The 23,317-nt window shown below is 36.9% G+C and overlaps 2 protein-coding genes across 3 annotated transcripts in view; one reads left to right on the forward strand and one right to left on the reverse strand.

Moving 5' to 3' along the window:
• gas7b (growth arrest-specific 7b) overlaps positions 1-21,072 on the forward strand; it is a 38,194-nt gene extending 17,122 nt beyond the window's left edge. For both annotated transcript variants that reach the window (XM_051914236.1, XM_051914235.1), the window contains 11 exons: positions 674-759; positions 1,528-1,581; positions 11,060-11,146; positions 11,389-11,504; positions 12,140-12,214; positions 14,024-14,102; positions 14,357-14,485; positions 16,261-16,384; positions 17,170-17,249; positions 17,465-17,563; positions 17,639-21,072. In XM_051914236.1, the coding sequence (XP_051770196.1) occupies positions 674-759; positions 1,528-1,581; positions 11,060-11,146; positions 11,389-11,504; positions 12,140-12,214; positions 14,024-14,102; positions 14,357-14,485; positions 16,261-16,384; positions 17,170-17,249; positions 17,465-17,563; positions 17,639-17,752 (1,043 nt within the window). In that variant the 3' untranslated portion in view covers positions 17,753-21,072. The remainder of the gene's footprint in view (positions 1-673; positions 760-1,527; positions 1,582-11,059; positions 11,147-11,388; positions 11,505-12,139; positions 12,215-14,023; positions 14,103-14,356; positions 14,486-16,260; positions 16,385-17,169; positions 17,250-17,464; positions 17,564-17,638) is intronic.
• The window catches only part of LOC127523485 (myosin-16), a 53,677-nt gene continuing 50,429 nt past the window's right edge, over positions 20,070-23,317 (reverse strand). Inside the window, exons 22-24 of the mRNA XM_051914234.1 lie at positions 23,044-23,244; positions 21,411-21,557; positions 20,070-21,329 (exon numbers count right to left, since the gene is read on the reverse strand). Coding sequence (XP_051770194.1) covers positions 21,180-21,329; positions 21,411-21,557; positions 23,044-23,244 — 498 coding nt within the window. The 3' untranslated portion in view covers positions 20,070-21,179. The remainder of the gene's footprint in view (positions 21,330-21,410; positions 21,558-23,043; positions 23,245-23,317) is intronic.

Consider the following 23,317-nt stretch of genomic DNA (forward strand, 5'->3'; position numbering starts at 1 on the left):
GTGATTCTTTTCAATGATTCAACAACATAAAAACTAGTGTAGTCCAATTCCTAAAGGAATAACTCTTATGAGCCTATTTTTTTTTTTCAGTTATTCAAAACATACACGCCAGTGAAGACTGATTCCTGAACAAATGACTCTTATGATCTGATTCTTTTAGTGATTCAAAACATACACAATCAGTATAGTCTGATTCCTGAATGAATGACTCTTATGAGGTGATTCTTTTTAGTGATTCAACAACATACAAAACCAATGTATTCCGATTCCTGATCAACTGACTCTTATGAGCCGACTCTTTTCAGTGATTCAACATCATACACAACCAGTTTTTAGTGATTCAAACACATATAGCTTACAACTAATAGTGAATCTTAAATATCCTTAAAAAAAATTTTTTTTTTTAAATAAACTGCATCAGGTTTGACGTCTGTGTTTTTTTTATTTGTTCATTTTTGAGAGAATCATTCTTTTAAGACACTGTTGTCTGAAATCTGCTTTGTGACAAACTCACTGTATTCAGCTGAAAAACTCAGACTTGCATTGATTCTGAACACAAAGGCAGTGAATTTCTTTCATTACAAACGGATGTTCTTTGTCTTTGCTTTGTTAAATGACCTTGCGAGAGGAAAAGATCTTCTGAATCAAACTCCTCTCACGTTTCCTCCTGCAGTGAATGGATTTCATGCTAATGGCAGCCCGTTGCATCAGACCGAACAGTCGAATGCAGTCGTGCGTAAGGCCAGCACAGATCAACAGGTACGGCCGGTTGCTCGTTTATTCATTTAACACATTCCTCTGGACTGCAGACATATGCTCTATTTCAATCTATATCACTGGCATTAAAACAACATTCACTGGAGATTCAAGCTGAGACTCTATGAACTAGTTAAACTGAACGCATATTGATTCGGTGATGATTCAGCACATGACTAATACTGTATGTGTTTGGAGGGATCATAAAGTAATCCTCCAAACTCTGATCTGAAGTGTTATTAATCCACCTGGAAACTACTCAAATAAAACCAGCACTTTTCAGGATGATCTGATCACTTAATTTGCCTTAATTTCTTTTTAAACCTCAAGTGTTTGAGCAGTAGTGTATCTCTGTGAAATATCAGCATTTTCCTGTTTCTCCAGTGATTTTCAGAGATTGTTGTTTGAATGTTTTTGTGCATATGATTATCAAGCCATTCGTAGGTTGATCTGAAAACGCCTGTGCTGCTCTCAACACAGCAACATCAGCTCAACCAATGGCGTGAGTTTGGGGGCGGGACTATCAGTTCCTCCGACCAATAATAAAGGGGGAGTGTTTGGGAAAACATGTTGCAATGACACACTTCACCTGAGCATTTACTAAAGATGCAGCAGAAATCATCTATGGAAGCGAAGAGAAGGAAGGGACTTTTGTTTCCGCTCTCTCATCCTCCCTCGCTCCTCCTCATCCTCGAGATGACAGCTTACAGAGAGAAACAGCTTCACAACATCCACAGCATGTCTGACGCTCAGTTTTCTCTCTTCTCTCAGAGTCCCGGCTCTACGTCACCCGTCAGGAAGCAGGAGTGTGAATCCACAGTAACTGTGAGTATGGCAGATGTTGTGTGTGTGTGTGTGTGTGTGTGTGTGTGTGTGTGTGTATGTTCACGCCTGTAGATTAAACTGAATCACAACAAAACTGTGGGAAATTCACAGTGCGTTTCAAGCAAACAGGAAATCCAAATGAACTTATTTATTTTCATAATGCATGTTCCTGCTGTTATTGTGAACGAATCATTGGTGCGTGCTATAACAATGAAAACAAAACAAGAGTGAAACGCTTCAGGAACAAGAACAAATGTAGGGCGGGGCTTGATTTTGTCAGTGGGGAATTGATTGGATGGTTGTGGTTTGCTATTGGTGGATCTAATATGAGTGACAGGTTGCCCCGCCCTCGTCATCAGAGAAGAGAAGAGATGCTGCAAGAGGGAGGAGAAGATATTTTGATATTATCATAGTTGCATCTGTATTGTGCAACACAAACACACACACACACACACACACACACACCTAAGAGCTCATTGCAGATCGATGATGAAACATCATCCCACAGGGGAAGGAAGGAGGCTTTCCAGTGTCCGGTTTGAGTTATTGTAGTAGTTACTGTTGTAATCAATGTCTTTGTGCAAAACAGACAACAAAGACGCCACATGCTCAGCTGCCATGGTAACAGAGGCGGCGCCGCAGATTCATGATGCCAGAATGAGAGAGATGATCAGTGTTTTCTGAGCTGATATAGTGCTTGACTGCGGTTAGGCGTCACGTCTGTGACTCAACAGACAAATGCATTGCATTATACTAACATATAGGAAAATCCCAGCTGACAAAAGTATGTTCTAAGAATGTTTTGCAAACATTCCTATGAAGTTTTAAAAATGTTATTTCTGGATGTTAAAGGGGACATACCATGAAAATCTGACTTTTTCCATGTTTAAGTTCTATAATCGGGTCCCCGGTGCATCTACCAACCCAGAAAACGTGGAAAAGGACAACCCAGTAACTTTGTTTTGTCAAACCTTTCTCTGCAAGCATATGAAAAAATGAGCCGCTCAGATTTCCCCTTGTAGGAAGAGGCTCTTATTATAATATTACCGCCCCTTAATCTGCACGTTTCCACCCACGGCGCCGCCATTTTGTTTTTGCAAACGAAAACGGTGTACCAGTTCTAACGCCATGGCAAAAGTTGGAGCAAAGCATGCTTAACTGTTCTGTGGTTGGCTGCACAGACGAGCACTGAACACTATTTAGAGCCTCGTTAGCTTGGATAGCCTGAAGTTGACCCTGACGAGCTCGATTGCTAAAAAATGAGCGTTTCTGTCCGAGCGATATTTTGGAAAAAAAATATATGATCATTCACAGTATTTGATAGCAATCATAAATCCTGTCCTGGTTATCCTGATGTGTATGGATCTGTTTGGCAAACAGGTACGCTCCAAAAGATTAAAACGGCACATGCTAGTGGATGAGTTGAATAAACTCCACAGCAACTACATAAATTTATCCACTAACCATTCAGAAACGTCTAAAAGTTGTAACTTCTTCCTGAGTCTCTCCATCAGTGTCGACTCCGGTTTGAACAATGTAAGGCTGAACACCGTCGTCATTTTGTCTGCGTGAGATTCTCCAGCTTTGTTGTTGTTGAGCGACCGAAGCGTGAGCCGTTAAAGCTCCGCCCTCTTCTGGAAAGGGGGCGGGAGCAGCAGCTCATTTGCATTTAAAGGGACACACACAAAAACGGCGTGTTTTTGCTCACACCCAAATAGGGGCAAATTTGACAAGCTATAATAAATGATCTGTGGGGGATTTTGAGCTGAAACTTCACAGACACATTCCGGAGACACCAGAGACTTATATTACATCTTGTGAAAGGGACATTATAGGTTCCATTTAACAGATAACTTTGAACAAATGTTATATAAACATTACTGGAAGTTACTCGATTACAAGTAGCTCTGAACCTCGTTTGACACAGAACTATTAGTGGACTTCCTCAATTTATCAGTTTGCAGAGAATGACTAAGTTTGTCCATGAGATGCAATACAGACAGAAATGTTCTTGAATGAACAAACTGTAAAAGATTTATTATTTCATTATCTGGACAGACGAGTATTATCCAGGCTCTCAGACGTGAATCACCGTCTGAAGCATTTATCATCACTAGCCCTAACAAAGAGCTGTTCACAAGAGTTATCAGGACTTTAACAACTTCAACTGTAACACACAAATCTAATGTTGATACAGAACTTAGATTGCGAAAGTTGCTTTTACTTACTGCAAGCCAACAAGGTTCTCTCAAAGTTATGAACAAACATTCTTCCAGTAACATTAATAGAACGTTCGATCAGAGTTATCTGGTCTTTAATAATGTTCTCAAAACGTTAGCACAAAAACATTATTTATACATCGTTCATGAAGCGTTTTAATTTGACGTTTTTTAAATGTTTCTACTTGTTTCAGAACGTTCAGAGAACATACAAAAGTAACGTTCCCATAATGTTTGAAGAATGATACAATGGAATGTTCTCTAAACGTTCACATAACCAAGAATAAACGTTTTTAAAACATTTTTAAAAAGAGAACATTCAGAAATAACATTTTAGAGGTCGCAAGAGGCCTATTCAAAACAAAGGCGTAGCTTGATGACGGCAAGTTTGAGCACGGAATCTTGGGAAATGTGGTCTTCACATCACAGCTGGTTGAAAATTATCGAGATAGGACTCGGGAATAAATCATGTTCATGGAAGCGATTATTAACGTTACTGTAGTATGAAGCAGAACAGCAGCCAAACTTTTATTATGCCACAGTCGCCGGCGCTGCTTCCGCTTTTCGGGTCATGAGTATGAGGTAACACAGCTCTGTTTATCATATTAGATACATTTGAGAGTGTTGAAAATGATGTTATAACGTTACTCTGTGCATTCACTCGGCGGCTGCTGTGAGACACTGTTACACACTGCAGTAAGATAGATCGATTTTACAATATCATTAAATGCTGGATGGCTTGTGTTGATAAATGGCATGTAATTAATTTTAAAATGTATTGTATGATGGAGAAAATGCTGTATTACTGTTACTAAAAATAAAGCTGCATCTGATTATGCTATGTTAGCTACTTCACAAAATAGTGTTTTTCTCTGAGGCGTGGTAAAGCATGGTACTCGCAACAAATCAAGAAAATTAGATTTAAACAATAAGACTAAACGTGTTGAGCTATATAACAATCAGTTTTCTGTCTATAAATATATCAAAACAGTTGTTCCCTTGTCTATTAAAACATGTAATATATTAAAGCGTCTTTGGTGTTTCCATGGTTTCTACAAAACAAACCGGAAACCGAGGGTAACGCGGGTATGACGGAGTCGACAGGCGACTCCTCACACGTCCCGGAGCCTTGGTTAAAATTGCAATTTTCTCAAGATTTACAAATAGTTGGAAACATTTGGGATATTGTAAGTACTCAAGTGAACAAAATATATAACACTGGCCTAGTGGCTTTTGGATATTTTACTGCAAAAATCTTACATATTGCACCTTTAATGGGAACTTTAACAAAACATTCTTAGAATATTTTTGTTACCTATAAAGTTATGAATGACGCTGAATTGTTGTGGTTGTGAAACTCTGATTTGTTACACCGACATCCACCTTATTATGATTGTCAGAATTAGGATTATGATTGCAAAACCTTTGGTTATTTAACTTATTACTAGTTTTTAATTAATTTAGTATCTGCACTGTAAAAAAAGTATTTGTTGAAGTTGTAAACATTTTACAAGAAAATACTATTTCAGTTTTTCTACTTCAAAATTTCACATTTAATTCAATTTAATTGAATTACAGTAATTGTTTGTGAAATTCACGTGCACTTCCTGAGTGAAAATTGTTTCTACTCCAGATGTGTTCAGTGTGTGTTATTTCAGCAGTTGAGTTGTAGTTAAAAGTGTATAATAACTGGCACAAACGGAAAGTTCACTTTGAACAGGTGATTATTTTCAGCAGCGCAAATCATCTCTGACTTCTTCTGAATTACTGTTAGCTTTTAGTTCTTCATCTGCCGTTTCACCAACACATTCCACTAGCAGACAAAAGAGGAATGAAGTGACCCGCGCCGCCCGTCAGATCCTTCACGCAGGCTTAAGATGAAGTGAAGTTCTTCCAGCATACCAGACACACAAAAGATGCTTTCACCGAGGGTTAGTTAGTGAACACACCGTTATTCAGTGTTTTCAGTTCGCTTTGAACACAAACTGAGAGGACAGCCAAAGATCAACTCGAGCTTGACATGTAATTTCAATGAACTGATTTAGATAAAGGAACAGCATGTAATTACATGAAAAAAAACATCTAGTCTTATATGAATTTAAATTCATTTTGTTATAGATGTGATGAAGATGAAAGTGGCTTCCATCAGCTGTGCAACACTGTACAAAAGCACTGCGATATTGACAGAAAATGATATCTCGATATATTTTGTCGATAACGAAAAGTAGACAATGTTTTTCTGAATGTGTTTTTGTACCTTCGATTGTTTTGGCTCGTCTGAATCTAACCTTATTAGATATCCATCATATACTTTATGTCAAATTCTTACATTTAATCAATAAATTCAATTGGAATAATAAGACACTAAAGGGCCGTCAATCAAATGAAATCGGCATCAACAAAATCCACTTTTGCACTGCTGAAGATGCATCTAAGTGAACTTCCTTTTTACAAATTTAAACCCATCGCACTCAATGGAATTAAGTAAATTGTCAAAAAAACGTGACGGAAAGATCTGTTATTTTGAGAGTAACTAGAAGAGACGACGATGCCGTTTACACTCTCAGACGATAGCTTGTCTTTCTCTTTCTGTTCAGTTAAGCAAATAGTGAAAGCTGATAGAAGAATTACTTTAAGGCCCTAACGTTGTCTTCAGGTCCTCAGAAAGCTCAGATCTTCATTTAAACACACATTTCCATCCAGAGAACTTCCTTTCAAATAACTTGGAAGTATGTTGAGAGCAGATCAGTGACGCAGACCTGCTTTATTCAGACTTTATTACCTTCATGAGGAGCAATGCAACACATGCTGAAGACTTGTTCTCACAGAAGGATTAGTGTGAGGATCCTGAGGAACTTAAGATGGTTGTGCAACCAGTCAATGCACATACTTGCATTTATCCAGAAAAAACCAGTCGCAGATAAACCAGAAGTGAGACAATGGTTGCAGTATGAGGGCAGTTCTGTGCATTTCCTCATTTGGCATAATGTGAATACTGAGCTGAAATGAAATATTAGGCAACATGGTGGTGCTGCTCTGAGCACACTGCTGACAACCAAAGGGAAATTTTCATTTGCCACCAATGCACACGTCAGCATGAGACATTCCTCTCGCGGCTGGCAGCGTCAGACCGCTTCGCGTCTATGAAGTATGGCTGTAATTTGGAGCGCAGATGGAAAATGCTGATAGGGAGGAGCAGGGCAGATCTGTACTGCAAGAGCTGAATGTGTCGCAGGTGAAGATGAGGTTACAAGTACTGAAAAAAGGATCTGTGCTTTACTGTACTTTCTGTGTAGTTCATCACATTAACTATGAACATGTTCCCAGGATGAATATATGTGTGTATATATATATATATATATATATACAGTTGCAAGAAGTATGTGAACCACTTGCAAAATCTGTGAAAATGTGAATAATTTTAACAAAATAAGAGAGATCATACAAAATGCATGTTATTTTTTATTTAGTACTGTCCTGAGTAAGATATTTTACATAAAAGATGTTTACATATAATCCACAAGACAAAAAAAACAGCTGAATTTATTAAAATAACCCCATTCACAAGTTTGTGAACCATTGATTCTTAACACTGTGTGTGGTTACCTGGATGATCCACGACTGTGTGTTTGTTGTGTGATGGTTGTTCATGAGTCTCTTGTTTGTTCTGAGCAGTTAAACTGAGCTCTGATCTTCAGAAAAATCCTCCAGGTCCCAAAAATTCTTCAGATTTCAAGGATTCTTTGCATATTTGAACCCTTTCCAGCAGTGACTGAATGATTTTGAGATCCATGTTTTCACACTGAGGACAACTGAGGGACTCAAACACAACTATTAAAAAAGGTTCAAACATTCACTGATGCTCCAGAAGGAAACATGATGCATTAAGAGTCGGGGGGTGAAAACTTTTTGAATTTGAAGATCGAGGTAAATTGTACATAATTTATCTCCGGGAAACATGTAGGTATCTTCTGTTGCTTCTGAAGGGCAGTACTAAATGAAAAAAAATGATATTCAAGCGAAATAAGAAAAATTTGGACATTATCATCCTGTTCAAAAGTTTTCACCCCCCGACTCTTAATGCATCGTGTTTCCTTCTGGAGCATCAGTGAATGTTTGAACCTTTTTTAATAGTTGTGTTTGAGTCCCTCAGTTGTCCTCAGTGTGAAAAGACGGATCTCAAGATCATTCAGTCACTGCTGGAAAGGGTTCAAATATGCAAAAGATGCTGGAAAACTGAAGAATCTGCAGGAGCTGGAGGGTTTTTCTGAAGAACAGAGCTCAGTTTAACTGCTCAGAACAAACAAGAGACTCATGAACAACCATCACAAAACAAACAAACAGTCGTAGATCATCCAGGTAACCACACACAGTATTAAGAATCAATGGTTCACAAACTTATGAGTGGGGTTATTTTAATAAATTCAGCTATATGTTTGTCTTTTGGATTATATGTAAACATCTTTTATGTAAAATATCTTACTCAGGACAGTACTAAATAAAAAATAACATGCATTTTGTATGATCTCTCTTATTTTGTTAAAATTATTCACATTTTCACAAATTCTGCAAGTGGTTCACATATTTTTTCTTGAAACTGTATATATATATATATATATATATATATATATATAATTTTTTTTCTGTTTACATTTTTATTTTAGTCAAAATATGTCTATATAGTTTTGATTAAATTTGAGTTTATTAAGTTTATTTAATGTATTTTATTTTAGTACTTCAGCTTAAACTTAATGAAAACAAAAAAGTTAATGACACATTGGTACATTTACACGACAGCGATATACTAAAGACTTTTCTTTTCCGTTTTTCACGTACAGATGGCACCTTTGTCAAAACGATCCCCGTTCACACGGATCCTCAATAACGACTAAAATCACTGTATTCTGCTGCCAGGCCAGTAGATGGCGATGTCATTTTGTAAAGAAACACTACGCGCCTATAGACTGAACACGTAACACACATAACACATGACGTCACTGTTTTTGTAGTTTACATGGAGACGATAACGGTATTGTTTTCAAAAACGTGCACTTTGAAACACATTTTCAAAAGTTTGTGTTTTCAGGCCCCAAAATGGTGTTGTCGTGTAAATGAACAACTAAAACGCTTTTAAAAAATCTGTTTTTAGTTGAAAACGGTGTTGTGTAAACGGCCCCTTAGACAGTATGTGTGGTTTAAGTGTCCAAATATGTTTTGCAACCACTGTATGTGCCATTCAAATAGCAATTGAAGAAAACTAGAAGAATAAATAAATAAATACATGAATAAACAAACAAACAAATAATCTGAAGTCAATTATCTGGTCTAAACCTTCATAAGCATCAATTATGAGATGGTCAGTAGGTTTGTGAATACTGCTTCTGTGTTTAAAGTCCATTCACAGCTGGTCAGGCTCGACTGTAATTTCTAAACAGCTGTTTCTCTGAAACACTATCGCTCGAACAGTCACCGCTTACTGAGTCTGTTTACAGTAACAGTACAGACACAGATCGCACACGACGCTTCTGCTTTATAATTACATGCAGTTTATTGCTTTAACTCATAAACGTGCACAAACATTTTTCCACTTAATAGTTTTACACCTAAATAAACAAATATTATAGATGATGTACACTCACGAGACTACAGTGGCTAAGGAAAAAACTGTTTTATCACACATAATTGCAACCATGTTGACATCACATGACCAGCTTTTACCCTTTTATCAAAATAAATTAAGAAGGTATAACAAAAATATGCCTGTAAAATAGTATTTCTACCAAATACAAAACCTTTTGCGTGATTCTGCATTCACACCGAAAGTACAACATCACAGCCAAGCAACAAATAATTACATACTCAGTATTTACTGTCTTTATATACAGAACGTTCATGGTTCTTATTGGCACAATTCATTAAGAAAAAAACTTAATTTGTAATCAAAATATAACAAGTTTTTTCCACTTCCTTTACGGCTGATGTCACTAACTTCCTCCAACCAAAAACAGATAAAATCAAGTACAGCATGTGAATAATCAAGTTATTATTGAGTAACTTACATTTTAGTCACAATATCAGGTGCTTTTCATAAACGAATCCACAGCACTCATAAAGTCAGTCGTCTGTTTCGTTCCTGAATGAATCAGTGTTGTTGAACCAATTGGTTGAACGAACGATTCAATGACTCACTCATAAAGTCAGTCGTCTGTTTCGTTCCTGAATGAATCAGTGTTGTTGAATCAATTGGTTGAACGAACGATTCAATGATTCACTCATAAAGTCAGTCGTCTGTTTCGTTCCTAAGTGAATCAGTGTTGTTGAACAAATTGGTTGAGTGAACGATTCAATGACTCACTCATAAAGTCACCTGTTTTGTTCCTGAATGAATCAGTGTTGTTGAACAAATTGGTTGAATGAACGATTCAATGACTCACTCATAAAGTCAGTCGTCTGTTTCGTTCCTGAATGAATCAGTGTTGTTGAACAAATTGGTTGAATGAACGATTCAATGACTCACTCATAAAGTCAGTTGTCTGTTTCGTTCCTGAATAAATCAGTGTTGCTGAACAAATTGGTTGAATGAACGATTCAATGACTCATTCATAAAGTCGCCTGTTTTGTTCCTGAATGAATCAGTGTTGTTGAACAAATTGGTTGAATGAACGATTCAATGACTCACTCATAAAGTCACCTGTTTTGTTCCTGAATGAATCAGTGTTGTTGAACAAATTGGTTGAATGAACGATTCAATGACCCACTTATAAAGTCAGTCGTCTGTTTCGTTCCTGAATGAATCAGTGTTGCTGAACAAATTGGTTGAATTAATGATTCAATCATTCACTCATTTGTCGCCACCTACAGGTGTAAACAATCTAATATCTAATACACAAACTGACTGTCTGAAATGCACAAACAGAATTCATGTTCACAATCAAATTTATGTGCCTGAACTAACTGTTGTACAGTTTACATTTGGATGATTGCATGGATGATTGTGTTTATGGGTTAGAATTGCTGACTGTTCCCTTGTTTATTTGCCCAAATTAGCTGTTAATGATGCCCATTATACCGGACTTAAGCTAATGCTCATCATTTACTGGAGACGGATGCATTTCTGATTGTTAGCTCAGAGCATGTTCTCCTAAAGCTTTGGTCCATGTGCATAATGACCTTCTGAATAAGTTTTGTAAGTTTGTCAGTTTCTGGACGCGTCGTTCTGTTCTTCAGTCCCTGATGGTTTCTTTCTCTTCCCTCTGTAGATCAACTGTGTGACGTTCCCTCTTCTGCACATGTCTGAACAGCAGCTGCTCAAACCAGATGAGTGGAGCTACTGCGATTATTTTTGGGTAAGAACGTCTATGAAAAACCACAAAGATTTGGTTGCATAGTTTCAGAAAGCCTCACAAACACCCCGTCAGCGTGCACGACACATTCTTATACTATTTAACAGAATGAATTTCACAAAACATCTGTAGTAATCTGGTTTGGCTTGTGAGTATCCAAACAAATCCTTGTTCCCAACAAACCTGCCACCTTCTCACGCTCCTGTGCACATCAATCCTCCCTTGTGTTTTGTCTGTCCATCCAGGCGGACAGAAAGGACCCGCAGGGAAGCTCCACCGTCTCAGGATTTGAGGTTCTGCTGCAAAAACAGCTGAAGGGAAAGCAGATGCAGAAAGAGATGGCCGAGTTTGTGCGGGAGAGGTAAACTTCAGATTGTCATCTCAGACTGAGAGAGGAACAGCTGTTGAGGACGAAAAAACTGTGAAAAACAAGTGAATTAGGCGACTACTGTATGTTTCATAGCAAAACTGTTGTTAGTTGTGCAGAAAGTTATTTACACTGATCTAACCATGATAGTGGTCACTACGGTACAACAAACAGCAGTTATGGTTACTATTGCAATGTCTCTAATGGTGATATTATGTCTTAATATCTTAATATGGCATCTGTTCTTTCTGTGCGTCGTTTCTGTTACCAAAAACATAACAGCATAACAACGCAACACATGCAATTTCCTGTAGCTCATTTCCTGTATTTCTAGTGTCTTTTTAGAAAGGAGAAAAATGAATGATTGAATGACTGAGTCTCTGATATGGTCTTAAACGCTTTAGTTTTTTCGATAATGTTTGTGCAGATGTTTGGATTCAGCAGTAATGTGTGTAAGGCTAATGTTACGCGTCCTCATCCCTGCGGAGAAACATTTCACTCCGAGTCTGGGAAGGAAATGACCTTCGTGTGAATGTCAGGATTTGACATCTGCGCTCATGCTTGCTGTATGTGTGTCATGTAAGCAGTTCAGTGTAGCACAACTTTAATACATTCATTTATGTCGACAGGATCAAGATCGAGGAGGAGTACGCCAAGAGCCTGTCGAAGCTCTCGCAGATCCCGCTGGCGGCGCAGGAGGAAGGGTACGTCCATCCAGCCTAAACAACGGCACAAACACTCGCTTTTCTCATCTGAAAATGAGTTCAGTCATCATTTATTCTCTCTCATGTCATTCCAAACCTGAATGACATTCGTTCTTCCTCAAAAGAAGATTTTGAAAAGCATCTCAGTGTTTTTATGGACTTTCAGTTTAAAAATATTCTTCAAAATATCGTCATGTTCCACAGAAGAAAGGGTTGGAGTGTAAATAATGACAGAATGATTATTTTTGGGTGAACTATTTCTATAAGTGCATCAAGCGTCTTCTCCTGTAAGTTTGCAGTCTTTCAGGGTTTGGTATCAAGCGCTCAGCACAAGTGCCAGTGATTTTTCAGCAGGCGTGTCAGTCTGATAGAGAATGATAATTGTTTCGTACACAATGCCGAGCGTGTCACCGAGGGCCGCCCACCCCGCGCCACAGACGGACGGCACAATCCTGCCATTCTTCTGCCTCTCAAACCCCGTTGTGTTGTCCCTTGTAATGACCATTGTTTTTTTGGCCGGCTCCTACGTCTGCGCTCACAACCTCTTGTTTATTCCTGAATTTACCGCTTGTGTGGCTGCCATGCAGACATCATTGTTGCAGAGTTGCAGGTCGTGACCTTTTGGCTTTGCATTTTTGGCATTGCATGACTGTGAAGTCAATGCGCATGTTTTTTACAATAGGGAATGGCATTTTTAAACATATTAAAAATGGTCTATATCTATATATAATGTTGTATATACAAACATTTTGGGTCAGGTAAGATGTTTTTAAAAAGAAATTATTTCTTTAATTCATCAAGGACGCATTAAATTGATCAAAAGTGACAGTGAAGAGCTTTCTATTCATCAAAGAATCCTGAAAAATAAAATGTATGACGGTTTTCACAAAAATATGACTGTTTTCAACATTGATAATAATCAGAAATGTTTCTTGAGCAGCAAATCATCATATCAGAATGATTTCTGAAGGATCATGTGACACTGAAGACTGGAGTAATGATGCTGAAAATTCAGCTTTGACCACAGGAATAAATTACACTTTACTATATATTCACATAGAAAACAGCTGTTTTACCTTGAAATAATATTTCACTATTTTTACTGCATTTATGACTATAAGTGCAGCCTTGGTGAGCAGAAGAGACTCTTTCAAAAACATTACAAATCTTACAGACTGATATATATATATATATATAAATGCCCAATTTTTAAACTAAAACATATACCTTTATACCCAATGTTTTAAACTAAAATAATGGCTCCACTGGTACATTAAAAATAGATATTAAGATATATATTGAATGAAAAAGTCAAAATACTGAAAAATATATTTATTTATAATAGCTATATCGCCCTCCTGGATGCATCAGAAATCAGATGTATTCATATGGATTCATACAGAATTATCTTCTCTTACTAACAGTGAGAAAGAAAAGAATAGATATTTTATTCTTGTAGATTCGACTTGGCTAAAGTTTAGATTGATTGTCAGATTCCACCACGTCTTTAACTCGAGGTGCTCCTTTGAATCAGTGCGGCGGTCCGAACGGAGAGCGGCTCGGCCCAAACATCCCAAACATCTCTGGAATGAGGCTCAAACCCTCAGATTATGTGCACAACTTCAGCATTCATATGCAACTGTCTGAAGAAAAAGATCTAGAAGAGTTATAAAAAATAAACTATATAGCTTAACTCAGTCCATAAACCCTTCCAGTACAGTGTTAATATCATATCGGTGTATTTTTCACAGGGGTGTGTATATATATATATATATATATATAATTTATTTGTTTTTGTTTTTCTCTCAGCACGCTTGGCGAAGCTTGGGCTCAGCTGAAGAAAAGTCTGGCAGACGAGGCAGAAGTTCATCTCAAATTCTCCTCGAAGGTAAGCTGTTGCAATAGAAAGATTCGAACACGTTATGAGAGTTTCCCGGGTCTGAACTCACAGCTGGACTGAAGGAATGTTTTGCTCTCTGATGAATATGAGAGCAGATGTTACACACACAACAGTGTTCAACTACAGTATATACAGTACATCACTAACACAGACTAATACTGAGACGACACAAAGAGGGTTCAGTTTCTTGCCTGGCTATCTTTAGCTGTCTCTAATACGGTTCCTGTCTGAAACCTCTTCAGCTTCAGAGTGAAGTGGAAAAACCTCTGCTGACATTTCGGGAAAACTTCAAAAAAGACATGAAAAAGTTTGACCATCACATGTCGGATCTCAGGAAGCAGCTGGCCAGCCGATACGCTGCTGTGGAGAAGGTGATTTTAGTCTTCATATCTCCATGTGAATGAATATGTGGCCATATTTAGTCGATTCGCTCAGCTCTTCTGAAGTTACAGGGATTTTTCTCATGCATTATTAAAAGTCCTCCATGTTTTCTGAAGGAGTGGACCATTTCCGTCTCTGGAGCCCAATGGGTTTCTATTAATAATCTCATGACCTTCACAACAATGAGCTTCTCAGAGAACATTTACTGAACAAAACAATTCATCTGGTCTCCATCTTTTAAAGGGCCAGTGCGTCAATAATGCAAACCGTCATCGTTTACTCATTCGCATCAGGGCCAGTCCGATAAACACCACTGGTTCTTGTGATCAGTCGCAGCATGACAACTTTAAATATGCACCTGCAAATTTGGTACAATTTTGTTTAAATTTTGTAATCAATTTTGTAAGTTGTAAATTGCGTCTTTTTATCTCATAATTCCAAGTTTTCACAATTCTGACTTTATTCCTCGCAATTCCGAGTTTATAAATTATAATCCCAAATTTATTTCTCGCAATTTAAAGTTTATAAATTACAATTCCGACTTTATTTCTTGCAATTCCAAGTTTATTTCTCAAAATTCCCAGTTTATTTCACAATTCCAAGTTTAGAACTTGCAATTCCGACTTTATTTCTCACAACTTCTGACTTTGTCCCACAATTCTGAATTTATTTCTCAAAATTATGACTTTATATCTCGCAATTCCGACTATATATTGCAATTCTGACTTTGTATCTTGCAATTCAGAGTTTATAACTCACAATTCCGACTTTATTCCTCGCAATTCCGAGTTTATAACTTACAATTCCAACTTTATTTCTTGCAATTCCAAGTTTATAACACAATTCCAACTTTATTTCTCACAATTCCGACTTTATATCCCACAATTCTGAGTTTATTTCTCAAAATTCCCAGTTTATCTCACAATTCCAAGTTTAGAACTTGCAATTCTGACTTTATTTCTCACAATTCAGACTTTATTTCTCAGAATTCTGACTTTATATATCACATTTCCGAATTTATATCTTGCAATTACAACTTTCTCACAATTTCCGACTTTATGTCCCACAATTCTGAGTTTATTTCTCGAAATTATGACTTTATATCTCGCAATTCCAACTATATATTGCAATTCTGACTTTATATATTGCAATTTTGAGTTTATTTCTTGAAATTCCGAGTTTATATCTCATAATTCTGAGTTTATATCTCTCAAATGAGTTTATTTCTTGCAATTTTGAGTTTATATCTAGCAATTCCTTTTATATCTTGCATCCGAGTTTATTGTATTATGTATTATTCCGAGTTTATTTCTCTAAATTACGAGTTTCTTGCAATTCTGAGTTTATTTCCTCAAAATTCCCAGTTTTTATCTCGCAATTCCAAGTTTATAACTTGCAATTCTGAGTTTACTTCTCGGAATTCTAAATTTATTTCTCACAATGTTTCTTGCTATCTTCTTTGTAATTATTTGTGAACTTTGCTAGCAATTTCTAAGAGTTTTTCAGTGTACAACAAAAGTGAACCCTTGAAGAAACAGCGTAATGTAAAGAACGAATGATTTAAATTTGTTTAGATTTTAATATGCTGCTGTTGGGAAAAGATATATCTTTGAAGTTCCTTAACCATCCACATCGTTGTAGAATGACAGGTATAATTTATTCAAGAGCATCTGGATCTCAACATGCAGTGCCAGATGTCTCTGAACATCTGTAGATGCAGTATGAATAAAACTCATCATCTCTCATATCTCGCATGCTTTATAAGGCACGTAAAGCTCTTTCAGATCGGCAGAAGGATCTAGAGTTGAAAACCCATCAGCTGGAGATCAAACTCAACAGTAAGATCGAGGAGGACATCAAGAAAGCGCGCCGGAAATCCACACAGGCAGGTCAGTGACACACCGAACCTTTCAACTGCGTATCTCAGTCACGTCTGCGACATCCGAGACGAATCCTAGTAAAATACGCAGTTATCAGATGATATACTAACACCAGGAGAAACCTGAAGGCCAAAGATGAAATCAATCGATCGAATGACAAGATGTATTTATATAATTCAAAATAACAACAAATCTATGGGTTCTCGACTCAACTTGTGCGAATGAGAAATGTCTTGAATGATTGCATTAACACTTTTATGTTTAAGTTATTTCAATTTTTCTAGTGATAAAGTATGTTTACAAGCTGCTTAATTCATAAAAATGGAATTAAAATAAAAAAAGAGTTCAAACTAATTAAAACTATATCCATAAAATGATCCCATGATGGAACCCCTAAAAGCTTCTATATCTGAAGCGCCTGATGGAACACTTTACACTTCCATAAAGAGCCTTTTCTTCATAATACAGTTTAAAGCGTTTATCTTTAGAATAACAGTGGCTACAGTTTCACATACTATTTAAAGAATTGTATGCCACATATAAAGTATATACTGTGCAGTTAGTAGTAAGCAAGCGTTCTATTCTGAACACAGACATTCTTTCTAGAGTTTAAGTTTGTGTTTGATGACATCTAGTGTCACACTGCGGTAATGCTGTTAAAGAGAAGTGTAATAATTCTAGTATGACACGGGCAAAGTTTTATTTCAGCCAATGCCAGTTATTTTGAAAAATGTGTGTCGTAACCTTGACGATGTGTCAGTACAGCATGTGTAACTCGTGCTCTGTGACCTCAGGAGACGACCTGATGCGATGCGTCGACCTCTACAATCAGTCCCAGTCCAAGTGGTTTGAAGAGATGGTCACCAGCAGCCTGGTAAGACTGGACATTATGAGAAAATTAGTGCTTTTTGACCTTGGATGCATGTGAGACTCAAAACAACATTAGAAACCTTTAAAAGAATCATAGGGGCAGCTTAAAATGCACCAACATGAATGCACACAAATAAACTGTATCAAATGGTTAAGTTAGGCAACCTAATACATCATTTCAATTGAAAAATGGCCTTTGTATGTCTGTGTTTTCCTCAGGAGCTTGAGCGGCTGGAGGTGGAGCGTGTGGAGATGATCAGACAACATCTGTGTCAGTACACAACGCTACGGCACGAAACCGACATGTTCAACCAGGGCGTAAGTCACATTCACACTCATTCGTAAGGTTTAATGCAGATCATGAGTAATGACACCCTGCCGTTTCACATCCAGACCATAGAGCCGGTGGACAAACTGCTGCGGAGCGTCGATCCCGCCAGAGACCGAGAGCTGTGGGTGAAAGAACACAGGACGGGACAGCAGAGACCGGCGGACATGGAGATCTGACGCCACCGGACACTTCTCGACCCCTCAATCGCTGTAACGCAGCAGATCGACTCAACAGATTGAAAGAACGCTCTCTATCAACCTGCTGAGGTTTACAGCCGGAACAAGAGAACGATCACGTCTCAAACTGAGCAGAAGGTCGAGAAAGAACCAAGGGTTTCTACCATGACCTTCCCACGAATTTGAGGGAAATGTGTGAGAGAATAAGTGTAAATATGTTGAGGATTTCACTCAGGAGAACCGATGTGTATGTCAGTATCTACTGATGCAATCAGACCATTAGCGTTGAACACTGACTGTCAGGCAAAGCGAGTTGATCTATATGGAAAAGTACTAATATATAAATGCTGCTGCTGCTACTGATTTAATTCTGTGACTAATCAAAGCCATCGCTTCCAGCTGACATCAACTGGCATCCGCAACCCATTTAACTTACATAATGCGAGGATATATTTAAAAGAGTGATGGATATTTGATGAGAGTTTGGGGAATTATAAAGAAGTGGGACTTACCAGAACGGACATGGAAAAGGAAAGCGGATTCAGAAGTGGAGTGGCTCATTACGTCTTTGATGAATTTGTACTTTTGTCCTTTGGAATATTAACATGTATGAATCATTCACAGCAAGACCAGAAACATGCTTTAACAAGTGTTGATTTCATGACGCAACTTATGCAGGACATACTTTATGGAAGATATATATATCCACCACGGAATAAAACATAAAAAAGGTAATTGCGACTTTTTATACCACAATTCTGAATTTTTTCTGACGCAATTCTGACTTTATTTCTTGCAGTTCCGAGTTTATATCTCATAATTCTGAGTAAAGAAAGTCATAATTGTGAGTTATAAACTCAGAACTGCAAGAAATAAAGTCAGAATTGCATGACAAAAACTCGCAATTGCGAGATATAAAGCCAGAACTGTGAGTTTTTATCTTGCAGTTCTGACTTTTTTTTCTCAGAATTGTGAGATATAATCTTGGAATTGCACCAGAAAAATCAGAAGTGCAAGAATGTCAGAATTGCGAGAAATAAAGTCAGAATATCGAGAAATAAAGTCAGTTTTGAGAGATATAAAGTCAGAATTGCAAAATATAGTCAGAGTTGCAAAAGTCAGAGTTGCAAAATATAAAGTCAGAGTTGCAAAACTCAGAATTGCAGAAAAAAATAAAGTCAGAATTACTATAAATTCAGAGTTGCAAAATATAGTCAGAGTTGCAATAGTCAAGAGTTGCAAAAACAAAGTCAGAATTGCAAAAGTCAGAATTGCGGAAAAAAATAAAGTCAGAATTACTATAAATTCAGAGTTGCAAAATATAGTCAGAGTTGCAATAGTCAAGAGTTGCAAAAACATAAAGTCAGAATTGCGAAAAAAAAATAGTCAGAATTGCAAGATATAAATTCAGAGTTGCAAAATACAAAGTCAGAGTTGCAAAAGTCGGAATTGCGAAAAAAATAAAGTCAGAATTGCAAGATATAAAATCAGAGTTGCAAAATATAAAGTCAGAGTTGCAAAAATATAAAGTCAGAATTGCATATAAATTCAGAGTTGCAAAATACAAAGTCAGAGTTGCAAAAGTCGGAATTGCGAAAAAAATAAAGTCAGAATTGCATACAAATTCAGAGTTGCAAAATACAAAGTCAGAGTTGCAAAAATATAAAGTCAGAATTGCATATAAATTCAGAGTTGCAAAATACAAAGTCAGAGTTGCAAAAGTCGGAATTGCGAAAAAAATAAAGTCAGAATTGCAAGATATAAAATTAGAGTTGCAAAATATAAAGTCAGAGTTGCAAAAATATAAAGTCAGAATTGCATATAAATTCAGAGTTGCAAAAGTCAGAATTGCAAGATATAAATTCAGAGTTGCAAAATATAGTCAGAGTTGTGAAATATAAAGTCAGAACTGCAAAAAATAAAGTCAGAATTGCAAAAAAATAAAGTCAGAGTTGCAAGATATAAAGTCAGTTGCAAAAGTCAGAATTGCGAGAAATTAAGTCAGAATAGCAGGACAAAAACTCGCAATTGCAAGAAATAAAGTCTTGCGAGTTTATAACTCACTATTCAGGCTTTTTGCTCAGAATTGTGAGAGATAAATTTGGAATTGTGCAAAAAAAGTCATATCTGCAAGATAAAGAGCCTCAATTACCTTTTTAATTGTTTTATTCCGTGGAAGAAACAAGCGTCCACAGTATATTACACAAGTCAAGCCCAAATGCTCAGCATATCTGTTGTTTTGATTCATATCAGCTCCACACTGCCGTACTGGACTCAGGGTTCACATCACTGTCACTCAATGAACAAACAAACTCAATCACATGTGAGCAGTTTTATTTCCTGTTCGTTCATTCGTTCAGATATACAGAAGTCTCAAACAGTCATTAATATTGTTTCCCCCAAACGATAATATATTGATATGATTCTGCACAATGCTTATTTTTATATTAAAGTCAGTTAACATCTTTTCTAAATGATTTTTCAGATGTTTAAACTGGAATTCATTCAAGGTACCAGCTTACGCATTCGGCGGATCTCCATTACTGATGTACATGTTCTATTAAACAAGGATGTAAATGAAGAATAACTGCTGAATATTATCCATTTATTACGTTTTCTGTAATATAAATGACGTTAAATGTAATGTTTTACTAAATAGGATTTATTGTTTGCTCTATTTATGTAGCTGTCATCATCAGATGCTATCTCAATAAATACAAAACTAATGCAAACATGAGCAAGGGAATAATAATACGGTGTATATGCTGAATGTACCATATATGCATTCAGGATATTCAATCTAATTTCTATGGAATCTGGTTTCTGCCACGGCTTTTGGTAACACTTTATTTTAGTGTCTTTGTTGCACATATTACATGTGTTTACTGTAGTAATAACAGTGAATTATGCATAATTACATGCAACTAACCTGTAGCCTATATAGTAAGTACATGCTGTGAATTTATTACTGTAACAAGAACACCTTAAAATAAAGTGTAGCTCAACTTTTTATCTCGCAATTCTGACTTGTGAGTTTATATCTCGGGAATTCTGACATTATCCCTCAAAATTGTGAGATATAAACTCACAATTCAGTTACCTTTTTAATGTTTTTATTCCGTGGCAGAAACAAACTTCCATAAATGTCAAAATGAATGTAAACTTTGATTAAACCAGATGCTGATTTATCTCGTTTTTGTATAACTGAAGCTGGCCCTGTTTAAATGGCTATAAATGTGCTTTTGGACAAAATCAATGAAACACTCGATCCTTACAAAATAAAAATCATGTAATCAAGAAAATTACGGCAACATTACAAACAGTTGTACCCGTTTCTTGATATCAAATGTAATACTGAACACAAATGTGTTGTGAGAAAAAGATTATGTGTTTAGAAAAAAAGAAGCTGGATAGAAGTTTGACAAATCTAATCGATCATCAGTTTCTTGATGGAGTTCAAGTACGTGGGAATGAGAGAGCTGACGGACTCGTCGTCATCCATGACCTTCTCACCTCTGCCCTCTGACCCCACAGACCCGGGCGACCTCACGAGGCCTGGATAGGGAGTGCTGTAACCCTGCGGGAGACACAGACGAGCAGATCGTTACTGTAACGCACACAGAACGGTGGCGTGTCGCGGGTCAGAACACACACTCACTGAGGAGTAGCCCTTGCCGAAGCTGCTGCGGCTCTTGGTCCTGATCTTGGTGAGCGCAGACTCGGCGATGTCGGCTCGCTCTTCTGCGTCGTCCAGCTCATGAACCGTCTTCCTGTACTTGGCCAGGTTCACGTTGGCCTGCTCCTCCTGATCCGGGAAACAGTGTCGACTTCAGATTAAAGTTCAGTTTAATATTCATGAGGATCATCAACTAACAATCAACATTTTCTACATTTTCATTGTCGTATCAGCACCAAAGGCTATATTCATGATCTTAATAAAAAATTATTGTTTACTGTTAAAATTTACTGTTATATAGTTTATAAATATATACTATTGATCATTTTTAATTTATGTTCATTTCTGAAACAATAACTACTGTTAATAGATAATTATTGTTTAAAACATTGAAAGGAACTGAAGCCTATTTTCGCAACTTCATTATTATAACAAAAAGTTGAAATTATGAGTTAAAAGTCAGAAAGAAATTCAAGTTTGTCATGACTTTTTATCATATTTATGAGATGAAAAGTATTTATTATGACATAAAAAATCAAGTTTTCATCATAATTATGACTTAGTATGTATCATTAATATGAATATCATATAAACAACCATATGTCAATTTTGACCTCATCTCATAAATATGATTTAGTATGTCATAATTTTAACTGTCATAATTATGACTTTTTGTCATTATGAGATAAAAAGTCAGAATTATGAGAAATAAAGTCAGAATTGCGAGAAATAAAGTCAGAATTATAATAAAGTCAGAATTATGAGAAATAAAGTCAGAATTTTGAGAAATAAAGTCAGAATTAATAGAAATAAAGTCAGAATTGCGAGAAATAAAGTCAGAATTATGAGAAATAAAGTCAGAATTGCGAGAAATAACATCAGAATTAATAGAAATAAAGTCAAAATTATGAGAAATAAAGTCAGAATTGTGAGAAATAAAGTCAGAATTGTGAGAAATAAAGTCAAAATTATAAGAAATAAAGTCAGAATTATAATAAAGTCAGAATTATGAGAAATAAAGTCAGAATTGTGAAAAATAAAGTCAGAATTGCGTGATATAAAGTCAGAATTAGAAGTAAAGTCAGAATTGTGAAATATAAAGTCAGAGCTCTTGTAATGTGTGCTAGTATATGTAGAAATTAACAAAAGTTTTTAAAATGACAAACAAATAAAAAAGTAAAATCAACACATAAGAGTTATACATAATTCATAATCCTTATAGGGCCGGTTCCACAGACAGGGCTTAGCCTAGGCCAGGATTAGATCTTAGTTCATTTAGGACATTTAAGACGCTTTTATAAACGTTCACTAGAAAAACACATTACTGGTGTGCATCTTGACACAAAACAATGACACTGACATCTGTTAAGATATCTCAGTGCAAGTTTCTTTCAGTTAAAACAGCTCAAACATGAATTTTAGTCTGGGACTAGCTTAAGCCTTGTCTGGAAACTGGAGGATAAAGTCTTAAACGTCCTGCTGCTCCAGGCTGGTCAGTGCTGGTTCAGAGCTGCTCCTTCTGGCTCTGCTGGAACTCTGTGAGCAGAAGGAGCCGCTGGTTTCGGGTCTACAGCAGCACTAACCAGCACACAGCAGGGGTAAGCAGCAGTCCTACCGCCTCCTCCACTTGTCTCTTGTAGGCTCTCATCTTCATCTGGAGTCTCTCCACCAGCTCCTGCATCCTCTGCTGGTTCTTCTGGTCCTCCTCCGTCTGGAAGAGCAGCTCCTTCAGACGCCGCTCGTTCTTGCGCAGGTTCTTCACCGTCTCGCCGTGTCTCTTCTGCTCGGCGTCCAGCTCCAGCTCCAGCTCCTTCACCTTCACATGATCAACAGAGACAGAGATCACACTAGCACATCAATCATAAACAACACGTTAACTACTGTACATT

This window comes from Ctenopharyngodon idella, chromosome 12 (genome assembly GCF_019924925.1).
Source record: "Ctenopharyngodon idella isolate HZGC_01 chromosome 12, HZGC01, whole genome shotgun sequence".
Taxonomy (NCBI): Eukaryota; Metazoa; Chordata; class Actinopteri; order Cypriniformes; family Xenocyprididae; genus Ctenopharyngodon; species Ctenopharyngodon idella.